The following is a 13117-nucleotide window of genomic DNA, read 5'->3' as shown; positions in this document are numbered from 1 at the left end:
GGAGAAAGAGGCGGGAGCGACGCTACCGAAGGACGACGCTTCGGCCAATCCGCCGGGGCTCTCGGGGACCCGCCCGCTGAGGGCCCGGCCAATGAGCGCCGGTACGAAGCCAGCGCCGGGCGGGCGGGCGGAATGAAGGACGACTGTGAGGACAGCAGGGCGAGAGGTCGAGGAAAGCGAGCGAGCGAGCACAGGCTGTGCTGTTCTCCACCCCACCCCACCCCCGCAAAGAACATACTATAATAATAGAGTTGGGAGGGACCCTTGAGGCCTTCTAGTTCAACCCCCTGCCCTAACAGTAGACCCTATACCATTTCAGACAAATGGCTGTCCAATCTCTTCTTGAAAGCCTCCAGTGATGGAGCACCCACAATTTCTGAAGGTAAGCCCTTCCCTTGGTTCATTGCTCTCATCCTTAGGAAATTTCTCCTTAGTTCTAGGCTGCTTTTCTCCCTGGTTAGTTTCCAACCATTGTTTCTTGTCTTGGCTTTTGGTCTATGGAAAGTAGTTTGACCTCCTCGTCTTTGTAGAAGCTCCTCAAATATTTTTTTTTGTTAAACTAGACATATCGAATTCCTATCACTGTTCATTGTATGATTTAGCCTCCAGCTCCAGAATCATTCTTGTTGCTCTTCTCTTTCCAGGGTGCAGAGATCACTTGTCAGACGGCAGGATGTCAGAGACAGGTGAAGTCGCACTGACATGGTGCCCTAACCAGCTAAGCCAAGATTTGTTTCGCTATGATCTGTCACATAAGCACCCATTGGTTGGGTCTGTATAAAAGATACAATCACGGGATCAAGCTCAGCTACCAGAGAATTCAGTAAGAGTTTTGCTCGTCCTTTCTTTCCGGATGCTTTTTTGACTTCCCAGTTTGGACCTCTGTGGTTTTACACTGGTCTCCCATTCAATAGTAACTTGATCTGACCCTCTCCAGATCAGGCAAGCAACAAAACCATTATTTATGTAGGTCACTAAAGTTTGAAGTCACAGAAGCATTTACATTATTGGTGGAAACCGATATTATATTATCCTCTTATGCATTAAGTTCATTTTTAAAGCAACCACTTTAAATGTTCCACGGTTAATTTGCTTCTTGTCACAGCTGATTTTGCTGCGACGTTTGTAACTTCTCTTCAGTTCCCTTCCAATGTAAACAACCAGTTTCTATCACAACAGGGTGAGAGTTGCTGGAGCAGGTGGCATAATTGCAGGAGGCATTTTGAGTTTTGTGCAATTTGCTGCCTAGTTACTTGGATGGGGAGGGAGGAGGTTCTAAGACCCAAAAACAAGCTTGAGAGCCACATGCATATTGCTTAGGAAATTGCCAGTCTATTTGTTCTAGCTGAGTTCTTGCAACCTTCATAATAAAACTGTCATGCAGCATATGAATATGTCCTTGATATGGTATTAGAACCATGTGGGTCATTACACCTGCTGCCAGCTGATTGGCAAGCTTCACAGCATCACGTTATTGACTGATGGTTCCATACATGCCTTTTGCTTTTTCTGAACTCTAATCCCGATTGTTGTTGAGCTGAGATCATGACTTTGCTATCAGGATTAGTTCTTTGGTACTAAAAACTAGAAACGGAGGAAGCCTTTCTAATACCATTGTCCCAATGCACATATAGGAATATCAAGATGTTATTGGTGAGTCAGGCAAAGGAAAATATGACTTGCTTGCTTGGAGCTTGGGTCACATGGATTGTCAGGGATTATTCAAGTAGTTTGCTTATGCAGGATTCCCCTTCATTTCTAATATACCTGTGTGAGATTTCTGGCTTCTCTCCTGAGGCAACCATATTCTACAGGACTCCCTGTAAGGGTTTACTCAATTAAGGCTCCTAATGGAACCGAAATAACCCTTATGGAGCTCATTGAATATTTAACTGGCATCTGAAATGCATAATATTACATCTTATGACTTGTGATGTTGCCCCAAATAGTATTATGTAAAAACTTAGTAAAGTTGGAGTAACCATCAACTCCTTGAATTACTTTTAAAAAGTACACAGAAACCAGAATTAAGAGATGGGATGTGGATGAGGACTTCTCACCAACCATCTCCAGAAATGAGTGTCTCCTTTGGAGACCCAGACCAAAGCCAAGTTTTAGTATCCTTCCGGAAGGCCAAAAGGGTGGGAGCAGTTCCCACTTCTGGTGATAGAGTGTTCCATAAGGATGGGGCTACAACCTTTCTTGATCTATAGCTGGAAACACAGGTTTTTAGTGGAAGAATCTTGTTTGGGGAACAGCGTTTTGGATACCTGAAAGTTTATTCTATATAATATCTTTCTCCTTGACAAACAAGCTCAGGAAAAATAAAAACACAATGAAATGTCTGTTGAGTGTGAGACAGATGATGAAGTCAGCAATAGTGCAACAATGAAAGGTAAAGATTTCTTTCAACAGCTTCTGAAAAATAAATGTTGGCTTGCTTCTCATTTTTCCACTCCACTAACTCACAATAAACAAAGCTTCCAATCAGTAATTTGGTTCTGAAATGTCAGTGATGGCAGTTATATAGAACCGTTGTTCCCAATCTGATAGCTGTTTCACAAATGCTCGATTGGGCCGTATGTTATTTTTACATTTCTGGGCAAAATTCCAAGCGTTCTGTGAAGAAAGGTATAAAAGATCAGGAGCAGGGAAAATATTTGAGAAAAGCCCCAAGCATCTTGGGGGAACAGAAGACTTGCATTGAATTATATGTATCTAGAGTCACAGCTATCTAAACCATAATCGGAAGGGTTCTCTGTAACTTTATGGTGGAATACATGCTTCATATGCCAAAACCCTAGGTTCGGTTCTTGATGCATCAGTTGAAACTTCACCCTTTTTATGTATATACAATACACAATGGACTGGTCACATAACAAAAAAGGCCACCATATCATTTTTGATTTCACATTTTGTTTTTAAAACTGTCTAAATTGATTACAATCAAACTTAATTTGACAATATAAAATCTATAAACAATGTAAGTTTTTGTTCCAAGAATCTTATAATTGAAAAACTGACACACACACAAAAAACAATAGAGAATGAGAGAAAAATTTGGACAAAAAGATATCTGAGAATAAAATGTGATGAGTGCAGCTACATGAATGCTCAGCATAATGGCAAAACATGTTGGGGATGGGGAGAACTAACATTAGTATACTATAGCCTCTCTCTACCTGTGTTCTCCAGGTGTTTGGGAAGTTATAATCCTAATGTATTCAGACAGATAGTAGGAAAGGTTGTTACAAGTTGTCAACTACACTCACCTTCAAGTAAAGCTTGCAAGAATGGATAAGATAAGCCATCACTGCTGTGCTACACCTGCTTATTCCCAAAGTGGAGAAAACCAGGACTGCTCCTTTATGGATATGAGCATCTAAATAAGGTTTTCATTAATTTATTTTTTTCATTAAGAGTTTGAAGGCAATAAATTATACATAAAAAGTCATTTTTTTCTTTTTTACAGTTTTAATCTTGATGCCAATTTATGGAGGAAAATTATGAGAGATGGTTGGGGCAAATGTGAATTCTTCAAGTTTAAGTTCATACGTTGAAGTCTAGTAGGATGTCCCAGTGATGTTTGTGAGACTATTTCTGTGTCAAGGCATATAAGAGCTATGGGAAGGCGTGAGATTATGACCCCAGGAGACTTGTGGGCCTACTTGCCAATGCGTAGCTTACATATTCCAGTGGGAAATGAAGCATGTTATCTAGGGAACTAAACAATTTGAACTGACACCATGACTTCTCTAAACGAAAGGGATTTAAAAATACACTACTGCGTAAATATAGTTGGAAAACCATTTTGGTGTATTATAGTGGTTAAAACACCAGGAAACTGAGTTCTAATCTTGCCTTTGGCATTAAGTCAGCTTGGTAACCTTGGCCTAGTCTCTCCCAGCCCAAGGAAGGAGGCAGTGGCAAACTATTTCTGAAAAACTTTACCAAAAATAATAAGATGATAATTTCTACAGATGTTCTATAAATTGACTTACGTCTGGATATTTATGTCTGGATAGTTCAATAAAAATGAAGGCATAAATTACACACTGCAAATCAATAGGCAAAAGGATCAAATTTGCATTGATCTGCACATATCTATTTGGAAGCCATCTTGCCTCCGTAAATGGTCCATATTCATATATTCTCCTTAAGAGAAAGTGACTCAAATAGTTGCTATTTTCCTGATCCTGGAAAAAGATGCAGCTGCTTTAAAGAGTTGCAGACAGGCGCTAAGTATGTGCTGTAGCATTTTTTTGCATTTTTTGCGCCCATTACCTCTCACTTTAGGTGATCCCTAAATGTTCTGCTGGCATTAGAAATCTGGGTATTCTCAATTACAGGGTTGTGATTGTGACAGGATCAACAGCAGTCTACAACAGCTAAACCACGCATTCCTTTCTGACTTCATGACAATTTGGAATTTGGGATCAGAAATTTGGGACTGTATTATATTATAAACCAGATCTGTATTTCTCAACCTCAGCAACTTTGAGAGGACTTCAATTCCCAGAATTCCCTAGTCAGTATGGCTGGCAGGGGAGTTCTGGTAGTTGAAGTCCACCCATGGACTTCCCTCAAGAAGTTCAATCTGAAGACTTTTAACTTACAGATGTATTGAGAATGCAGATGACAACCCTGTCTCGTTAGCAGGGATGAGATGAGGTGAAATGATGGAAAGATTGAATATTGGGCATAAACAGGTAAAAAACAACTTTGTGACTATACAATTGCTCTCTGGACTGTGGAAGGAGAATTCCACTGTAGTCTACTTACCAATAAAGTGACAAATGTTGACAAAGTGAGAAAATAAATCTGCCTCTAGAGAATCAGGAATAGGAATATGAAGGAGTTTTTCTCTGTCTTCAAGGAAACTGGGGAAAAACAGAGGATCTGCTTAGAAGCATTGCAGTAGTTCAAATTTTTGTTTAGGTAAAAAGCTCATACTGGTCTCAGTCAATCATTCTCAAACTGGCCTAATTCATGGACTTGTTTGAAAATATAATGGTGGTGGGAATTATATACTGTAAGCTATTTAGAGGATGTTATCATTTAAAAAATACAGCAAAGTTTGAAAAATGGGCAAGGAAGCATAGGTAATCAGAGTTTATATTTTTGTAGATCTCATTATGCAAGGATATAAATTGCCTGAAGTCTTTAAATAGCAATAGCATTTAGGCTTATATACTGCTTCACAGTGCTTTATAGCCCTCTCTAAGTGGTTTACAGAGTCAGCATATTGCCACCAACAATCTGGGCCCTCGTTTTACTGACCATGGAAGGCTGGAAGGCTGTGGGATGTATGCCTTAAGACCTGCATATGGAATCAAAGGATGCCTTCAGGCTGAGATGCTTTTCAATCACCTTCCTACTTCTATCAGATATTGAGGTTGACAATATTTGGTTGATAAGAAATCCACACTTTTAAGGTGACTGAAGGCTACTGTAAACTGGTTTTCTTTCTTCCAGATATATTTTGGGTGGAAATAGAGGAAGGTCTTTTTAAAAACAATACTAAGTCTGGGTCTTTCATTTATAAATTCCATGTCTGCCACTGCACATTGATAAAAAATTGCACTTTAAAAAAAACATTCAAGTGCTAAAATTCAGTAGCATGATTGGAAATGGCCTTATATTACCCAGGACTAAAATAATGCACGGGAAGGTAACTATTGTGATTTCTTTTTCAAGACTGGAGAAGTGGGGAGTGCTGAATTGTCTTCAGTATACTGTTACTGGGGGCTGAATACTCACAATATGCCATCTTCCTCACAGATATTAATATGAGCTTTGATTTTCAGATCCTTCTGAATCTGGCTGTCACAGGCTTGTTTGTAGTTTCCCATGTACAGCTTAGCAGGCAAGATTTCTACTGGATAGGTCTTAAAGGCTTCCAATTCCTGTTGGGAAGGGGACAGATCATCCAATGAAAGCACAGTACTTGTTCAGAATCTGGGAGGTGCAATCAATATGGCCATTTTCAAGATCCTCTTGATTGTAAGAGGGGTCATTAAGTGATTAAGCTTCACATCTCAAATCCAATAAAGTGTAGAACCTTGTAGGCTGCAGACCACTGAGAATGAGTCCCATTGAACTCAGTGGTACCTACTTCTCATTAGACAAATGGAAAGCAGGCAGCATGAGTTTGACTAGAAGAGAACTCTCAAAGGTGGATAAAAAGGTCTAAAATTTGCAAGAGAATATTGCAGGGATAGTTCTTAAATGAAATAAAATCCAAGAATCTTTAAAAAATATCCAATAGGAATAAACTGATGCCACAGACCTCCCTAAGGAGGAAAGATTCTGGTTGTCTGCCTCAAATGCCTGCTAGATCTGGGAAGCTTTTGCTACTTGAGGAAAAGAGAAAGAATGCAGAACTTGAACACCTCTTCTGGATAATAAAAATCTAGTCTCTACTGAGAGAGGAGTCTGAGCTTATACTCAGCTTACTGTGCGTACATGCTGAGCAAAACAACCTCAAATAGTTTTAACCAGGCCCTCTAAAGACATTAGGAAATAGAGGTAGAAAGAGTATCTAGGGTATCAAATGCTAGACATAATTCTTACAAAATTTTGGGGTGCAATCTACCTACTTAGTGGGAGACTCTTTTGAAGAATACTTGCTTTTCAGCCACTGCTACATGAACATGAACCAGTCAATCATTGCTTTATTCAATATTATAAGGTAAACCTTAGAGAATGCAGTCTACTTTCTAGAAGAAGAGTTCTCATCCAAAATTATGAGTTTATTTTTATGCATACTAACCTTCCATCTGTAGCTATTTTTCTTGACATTAACCTCTTTTGCATATAAGTACACATTTTGTATACACCTTTCCTTAATATTTGCATCCTGATATATATTTGAATTGTAAGATGCACCATAAAACTTCTGAAAAATATGGCTAATTACCTATACAAGAGCTCTGTCCAACCTTCACACACAGAATTATAAAGCAAAATTGAATATGATTACATATACATTTGAACATTTCCATAACAATATGTTTGGCAAAAAAAGTGAAATTTTGTGGGCCATCTGACTCACTTGATGAGCTGGGAAAGAATTTCCCCCCAAATTACCGGAAAACTCCACCCCCACAAGACCTGGCCAATTTCAAATCAAGTTGGTGTGTATCTGGAAGCCGTTAGGCTGTTCTAGAAGGGATAGAAAGAAAGCCATTTCCAAGATTCTCAAAATAAGCACAGAGAAGAACAGACAAAGAGCCCTGAGGGACTATTAATTTTTGTTTCTTCTGAGGCTTTCAATAACTAATTGGAGCATCAAAGAATTTAAGTTTCCCACCACAAAGAGGGCCATATGTGTGGGTGTGTATATGTACCTGAGGTTCCCCACAGCCAATTTATTAATAAACAAAATAAAACCCCTATGATTTGAAGAAAAAAAGAGAAATCTTGAAGTATAAGGAGAAACCCTGGTCTTTCCTCTATGACATTTGTCGTACTTGAGGCATCCAAAAGATCTTTTGGGTCCTGAGATAATGATAGGAGGTTGTAAAGCGTTCATAACCACCTCTTAAGACCATGACTGGAAAGCGGGTGAGCCGCTGCATAATTCTTGCACAGCGAGCCGCAGAGCCTTCTTTAGCATCTACAAGCAGATCATTTAGAGAGTAAAGTGTTGATACAAAATATTTATTGATTTGTGGCATGAGCTTCTATAAGTCCATCCCATTTATTATTAGATCTCTATATTACATGTATATTCCCATGTTCATTACAATAGGATCCAAGTTCTGTCTCTTAAAAGCAATGCCTCTTTCTGTATATCTGACACACCATTGTTCCCCCCCCCATTCATTTAAATGACTTATAGCACTAGCAACAACACTTACACTTATATACCACTTCCCTGTGCTTTACAGCCCTCTCTAAGGAATTTACAGAGCCAGCACATTGTCCCCAACAATCTGGGTCCTCATTTTACCGTCCTCATAAGGATGGAAAGCTGAGTCAACAATGAGCCAGTCAGGATGGAACTGCTGGCAGTCGGCAGAATTAGCCTGCAATACTGCGTTTTATAAGCTCATACATCTTGCAGCAATGGTTCTTGTTAACCATGTTATTAATACCTATCATGTCCTGTTTGGGGAGCAGAGTGCTGCAGAAGGCATCCATCCCGTCTCCCCCCTCCCCTGGCCAGCCTGAGGACAACTACAATGCCCTCAAAGAAATCCAGCTTGACACCCCTGATCTAAACCCTTAAATCCCATTGACATGAAGAAGTGTTTTGCCACTATAATGATAACATAAAACGTACTATATTCAGAGGATGGTTTCTTTCTTAATTCCTTTATGTCAATTCCTGCGTCAAATGCTAGATGGAGAGAAGAAGAAACAAAAGGACTTAACACAGGATTCTGAAACTTTTATTACAATATGTAGAAGCATTTTTCCCGTTTAAGAAGTCCCCATGCACATCATTTTCTGCAGTAGACTGGCTCATTCAGCAGCCTCAGCTGGAGAACGGCAACTGCTTGATGTAATTAAGCCTTCGATGGACTGGTCTCAGACTGTCAGGAGTCCAACAGTCATGGTGGCTAGGAATTCTTTATACTGATTCCAGCATATCTGATCACCACCAAGTTCAGTAAGAATGAGACATTTTGGAACATTACTACAGCGCGAACCAAGCCTTAGCAAACTACCCTGCCTTTTTAGTTTTGAGAAAAAGAGGGATGATACGTGTTAGTTCTGTATCCACTTCAAGTAGATCATAATCCATGTCAAAAGCTGCATCCACAGTCTCCGTTTTGCCATCATATACTACACAGTATCGAACACATTCCAAGTTGATGGATTCAGGCACCAAGTATTTGCCCAATGGATTCTTTAAAACAAACAAAGAAAGGCAAATTAATTAGCACCAAATACAGATACTAAAGAATGGAGTATGATATTTCTGTGATGGATCCTGAGAAAGTTAACCTAACCCTAACATAGAAATATCCAATATCTAATCCCATTTTTATAAAGTAAAACTGATTTCAAAATCTTCAGCTATGAACTAGCCCCTTTTGTTACAAATTGTGACACTGGAATGTCCAACTGTGTGTTGGAGAAGATATGAGACCAATTTTAGGGTAGAGGTAATGGCTCCCAAAGAATCTTGCCCTGGGTCATGCTTGCTAGGGCTAATATGGATTGGTTAAAAATATCTGAAGAAAGTGTGCAACCTGTTTTAGGATGCACAATCAATTTCTCATTTTGAATATTACTCTATATCACAAGAAAGATACCCCTCAGGATTTTCCATTCTCTCCCTCCCCCGCTTAGGGCTTTGAGACCTGGTGGCACAGTGGTGAGAATGCAGCATTGCAGGCTAACTTTGCCCACAGTCTGTGGTTTGATCCTGATAGGCCTCAAGGTTAATTCGGCTTTCCATCCTTCAGAGATCAGTAAAATGAGGACCCCTATTGTTGGGGGCAATATGCTGACAGCACTCAGAGAGTACTGTAAAAGCACCATGGAGCAGCATACAGGTCTAAGTGCTATTTTGAAGAAAATTGATATTACTAATGTTTAAGATTATTACTACAGTGTATGTGTGTTTCTTGTCTCAATATACCAAGAAACTATACCTCTGTCACATATGGGTATTGGTGTGGGTGGATGATATACTGTAGTTACTTCAAAACACTGGTCCCCAAATGCTCAATACTATTTTATGGAAACTGCTATGAAGCAATAGGTTTCCCCAAGAACCAGATTGCTGTATTCAAAACAAATAAATTTGTAGTCTAGCACAAATCTGCCTTGCCAATTAAAAACAGTTGTAGAATTTAAAAATTCAAAGGAAGTGGTTTTCAACTTGAAACACTTCAGAATGGTTTCAGATTACTAATGGAGCAGTCCTGGTAATATTGGGAAATACATTGAAACATAGAAAAGGGCTTTTTAATGTTGTATTTGTTTTAATTTCAAAACACTTTTCACATCAGTAGTTCAAATGTTAGAACGCATTAATCACACAGGAACATGATTTCTTCCTTCTTGCTATCTAGGCACCAAGCCAAATCTATTCTATTTTCTTGCATTTCTGTCAATAAATTGAAGAATGAGATTGTTTCAGTTATGTTTCTGCTGTTTTATTGTTGTGTCATGCAATGTATATTTACAGAGAAAGAAGCCCCATTTTGTCTGATAGGGTTACATCAGGATAAATATGCATAGGTTAAAGGTAGAGTATGACCATAAAAGCAATAGCTAATTTTGTTCCATAAATGTTGGCAAAGAAAATTAATAGTTTTTAGCCATTAGAAACATCTCTGCATGGTTGCTATCCTTCATTTTAGGATATATGAGGAGATTAAAAATCACAGACTTCTCCAGAAATAAAACTCACTGTTTTGACTCTTAGTGCTGTCATCAAGTGACTTTCATTATATTCTCTCTTGGTACGAGCATCTGAAAGCAACAAGAAAAAAGAAAACATATTTATATAGGAAAAGAGTAGCAGTGAAAAGTAGTGGTTAAGGTCCTGAACTAGAAATGGTCCAGGAAATCAGCAGGGCTACCTTGGAATGGTTATTGGATTTGTGCTAATTGCACTGTAGATGTTCTAAAATGATAACTCATCATAACCCTAAGTTCACCAACTTGCCAATTTTTAAATCTCCCCATTCCTACTCCAGACATTTGTGGGTGCTGAAGAAATCAGTAGAGAGACTCAAGTTCTAATCCATCCAGAGAAGTTCGTTAAGTGACTTTGAATAAACCATTGTCTCTCAGCCCAATTATTTCTCAGGGTTAGTTTTGTGGGAAAAATAGGAGGACAGAAGATACATATGTTCCTGAATGAAAGTCAGGATATAAAGATAATATATAAATAAAATAAATATAGTCTCAGTAGATAAGAACCTCAAGAGCAGCTGATCAGCTTTAACTAGAATGCTAGAGTAGTGTCCTCAAGGATTTGCTAAAGGATCAAGGGATGATAGCTTTGTACACAATTGGCTCATAGTTCTAGCAAAACTCAAACAATAACATAGAGAATTTATATGAAACAGTTTTAAAAATTGGGAAAAAAGCAACAATGACATCTGTAACAAGCCATGTTAATACTCTATGTGTATCATGAGGTTAAGGATGGAACTTAGTACATAAATGATAACATTTGCATCATGATGTATCTTCATTTGCCCCCTTTCACATGGATGCTGCTGACTAGTGCAGTATTCCTATGTCCAACTGTACTGTATTAATCTTTGATAATAACTTTCACTTACCCAATAAACAGAGATAGTTTGGCTCTGCTAATCTAGAGATCTTTGTAGATTGATTCAACAAATTATAGAGTTCTGTTGGTTCACACAAGGTCACTCCTGCCATCACACTGGAAAATAAAATTATTCAGTGCCAAAAATCCAATCGCATTCTCTAAAGATTAATTCTTGTAGAAGGCTAATTCACAGTCATGTGCTCCTCCATTAAAAAAAAAGTTCATATTTAAACTGAAATCCAAGGTATCAGGATGCTGTTCACTCTAAAGCAGATAAAAATGGAGCCATTATATAGAGGTAATACTCAATATAGGAAATATTGTTAACTCAATCTTAAAATTACAAAAATCAGCAAAACCCTGTTAATTAGGCTTATAAAAGAAAATGCCTGATATAAAAGAAAAGAGATTGTATCTTTTAATGATTCAGTGTTTGCTGAATCTCCTCTGCTCTGTGTTCAGGTGGAATGGCTCCCAGTAGGATTAAATAAAGAGACAGGTATGACATAACAGGAAAATAGAAGGGATGAATAAAGGAAAATAAGAATATCCAGGCATTATTTCTTGTTAGAAGGGATTTACAGCAGATTTTAGGATGGCAATTGAGGGAGAGACGGTATTCAGTAAAACTGGATTCATTGATACAATGAAGGTGGCACCACTTTCATTTTCCCCCCTCTACTGCTAATAAATAGGAGCTTCCCCATTCAGGGCTGAATTAGCTATGTACTCAGTAATATAGTTTGCTTCATGTCAATTTCATGATTAGCAATACTATATATGGCAAGTATGGTACAGACCATCAAACTTAACAGGATAATCACTAACTCTCTGTGTTTGTGTGTATATGTGCATATTCACATGGGTCCCAGATAGAGCTGTTACCGGTCTATAAATGAATACTTTGAAGTGGAATGATGATTGCTTCTTTACAGAGATCTCAATGGCAGAGCTTATGCTTAGTAAGCCAAAATTCCAGGTTCTATATTTCTACTAAGAAAGGCACACATTTGAGAAATTGTGAAGTATCACTGTGGACAATACAAAGCAAGATATAGACATTGATCCTCCATGGATTTTTTTTCGAGGAAGGGCAAGATGTGAACATAAATTGTAACATTATTTATGTTTCTGAAACACAGCCTTACTTTGGGGAGTTATCTTTTATATCTCTAGTAAATTTAGGTTAAGATCTCCATGTTCTCTATCACGTAGCTGATGAAATTTAACCACATTTATATATCTATTGAATTAATTTATATAAAATAAAATTGAAAAAAAAGTTATGTAAAATACTGATCAACTCAGTTCATAACGTAGGAGGCATTATTTAAAAGAGAAACCCGCCAACCATGTGCAGTTGGTGACATCTATTGTCAGGGCAATTGTGGTTCCAATGTTGCTATGTGTCTGTCCACCGTTGCCAGGGTAACCGTAGCATTTGTTACTCATATTGCCGAGTTTAGTGGTGTCATAGTTACTGTAGCTGCATCCACTGTACTACCATCAGTCTTCGGCAGGTCCTTACCAGCCAGGGTGACATCGGCAACTTCAAGGGAGAAAAGCATCGCGGCGCCTATGGCGATTTCCTTCGCGTACCCATCAGCATATCTTGCGAAGGACCCATGGGGTCCATGAAGCTCCCGCTCCCATAGAGAGACGCTTTATGGGAACTATGAGAGGACGTCACTCGCGCTTCCTCTCGCGACACACGACCCTAACCGCAACCCCGAGAGGCTGGTGACGAGAAAATCGTTTTTGGCGAAGCTGTTAAGATGCCACCGGTTATAAAATGGAACGAATTCTCGCGAGAGTTGGGAAGTTTCTCCGTTTTTATTTTAAAAGCTGGAGTGTAGTACAGTATTGCAT

The 13117-nt window shown here is 38.7% G+C and overlaps 1 protein-coding gene and 1 long non-coding RNA gene across 4 annotated transcripts; one reads left to right on the top strand and one right to left on the bottom strand.

Moving 5' to 3' along the window:
• The first annotated feature begins 105 nt into the window (after positions 1-105).
• Positions 106-1064, top strand: LOC148127513 (uncharacterized). The gene is made up of 2 exons (XR_015742322.1): positions 106-382; positions 645-1064. It is a non-coding gene; the product is annotated as an uncharacterized LOC148127513 (long non-coding RNA).
• A 937-nt stretch (positions 1065-2001) lies between these two features.
• STYXL1 (serine/threonine/tyrosine interacting like 1) lies at positions 2002-13057 on the bottom strand. Of its 3 annotated transcripts, none has more exons than XM_026708548.2 (10): positions 12777-13025; positions 11256-11362; positions 10373-10434; positions 8713-8857; positions 8288-8344; positions 7473-7618; positions 5761-5906; positions 4783-4880; positions 3273-3382; positions 2002-2619 (listed from the first exon to the last, which is right to left on the bottom strand). In XM_026708548.2, exons 2-10 carry the CDS (start codon positions 11356-11358, stop codon positions 2488-2490), a joined length of 999 nt encoding a protein of 332 aa, XP_026564333.1. In that variant the 5' UTR covers positions 11359-11362; positions 12777-13025; the 3' UTR covers positions 2002-2487. The 3 variants fall into 3 exon arrangements, with proteins under 3 accessions (XP_026564333.1, XP_026564331.1, XP_087783264.1); XM_026708546.2 differs by having other exon boundaries at positions 11256-11512; positions 12777-12952; XM_087927138.1 differs by lacking the exon at positions 11256-11362 and having other exon boundaries at positions 12777-13057.
• Positions 13058-13117: the final 60 nt, after the last annotated feature.

The sequence above is a fragment of the Pseudonaja textilis genome, chromosome 1 (genome assembly GCF_049901715.1).
Source record: "Pseudonaja textilis isolate UNSWEBS1 chromosome 1, rPseTex1.2, whole genome shotgun sequence".
In the NCBI taxonomy this organism is placed as follows: Eukaryota; Metazoa; Chordata; class Lepidosauria; order Squamata; family Elapidae; genus Pseudonaja; species Pseudonaja textilis.
Note: the sequence above shows the minus strand (reverse complement) of the source record. Positions and strands in the feature narration are given on the sequence as shown.

Excerpts from the sequence above, each read along its gene's own strand:
- STYXL1 (XM_026708548.2), bottom strand. The coding sequence starts at position 11,358 with ATGGCAGGAGTGACCTTGTGTGAACCAACAGAACTCTATAATTTGTTG. Across the intron at positions 5,907-7,472 it reads AGATCTTTTGGATGCCTCAA|GAATTGGAAGCCTTTAAGAC; the intron begins GTACGACAAATG and ends CCTTCCCAACAG. Across the intron at positions 3,383-4,782 it reads CAACATTTGTCACTTTATTG|ATGCTCATATCCATAAAGGA; the intron begins GTAAGTAGACTA and ends AACCTTATTTAG.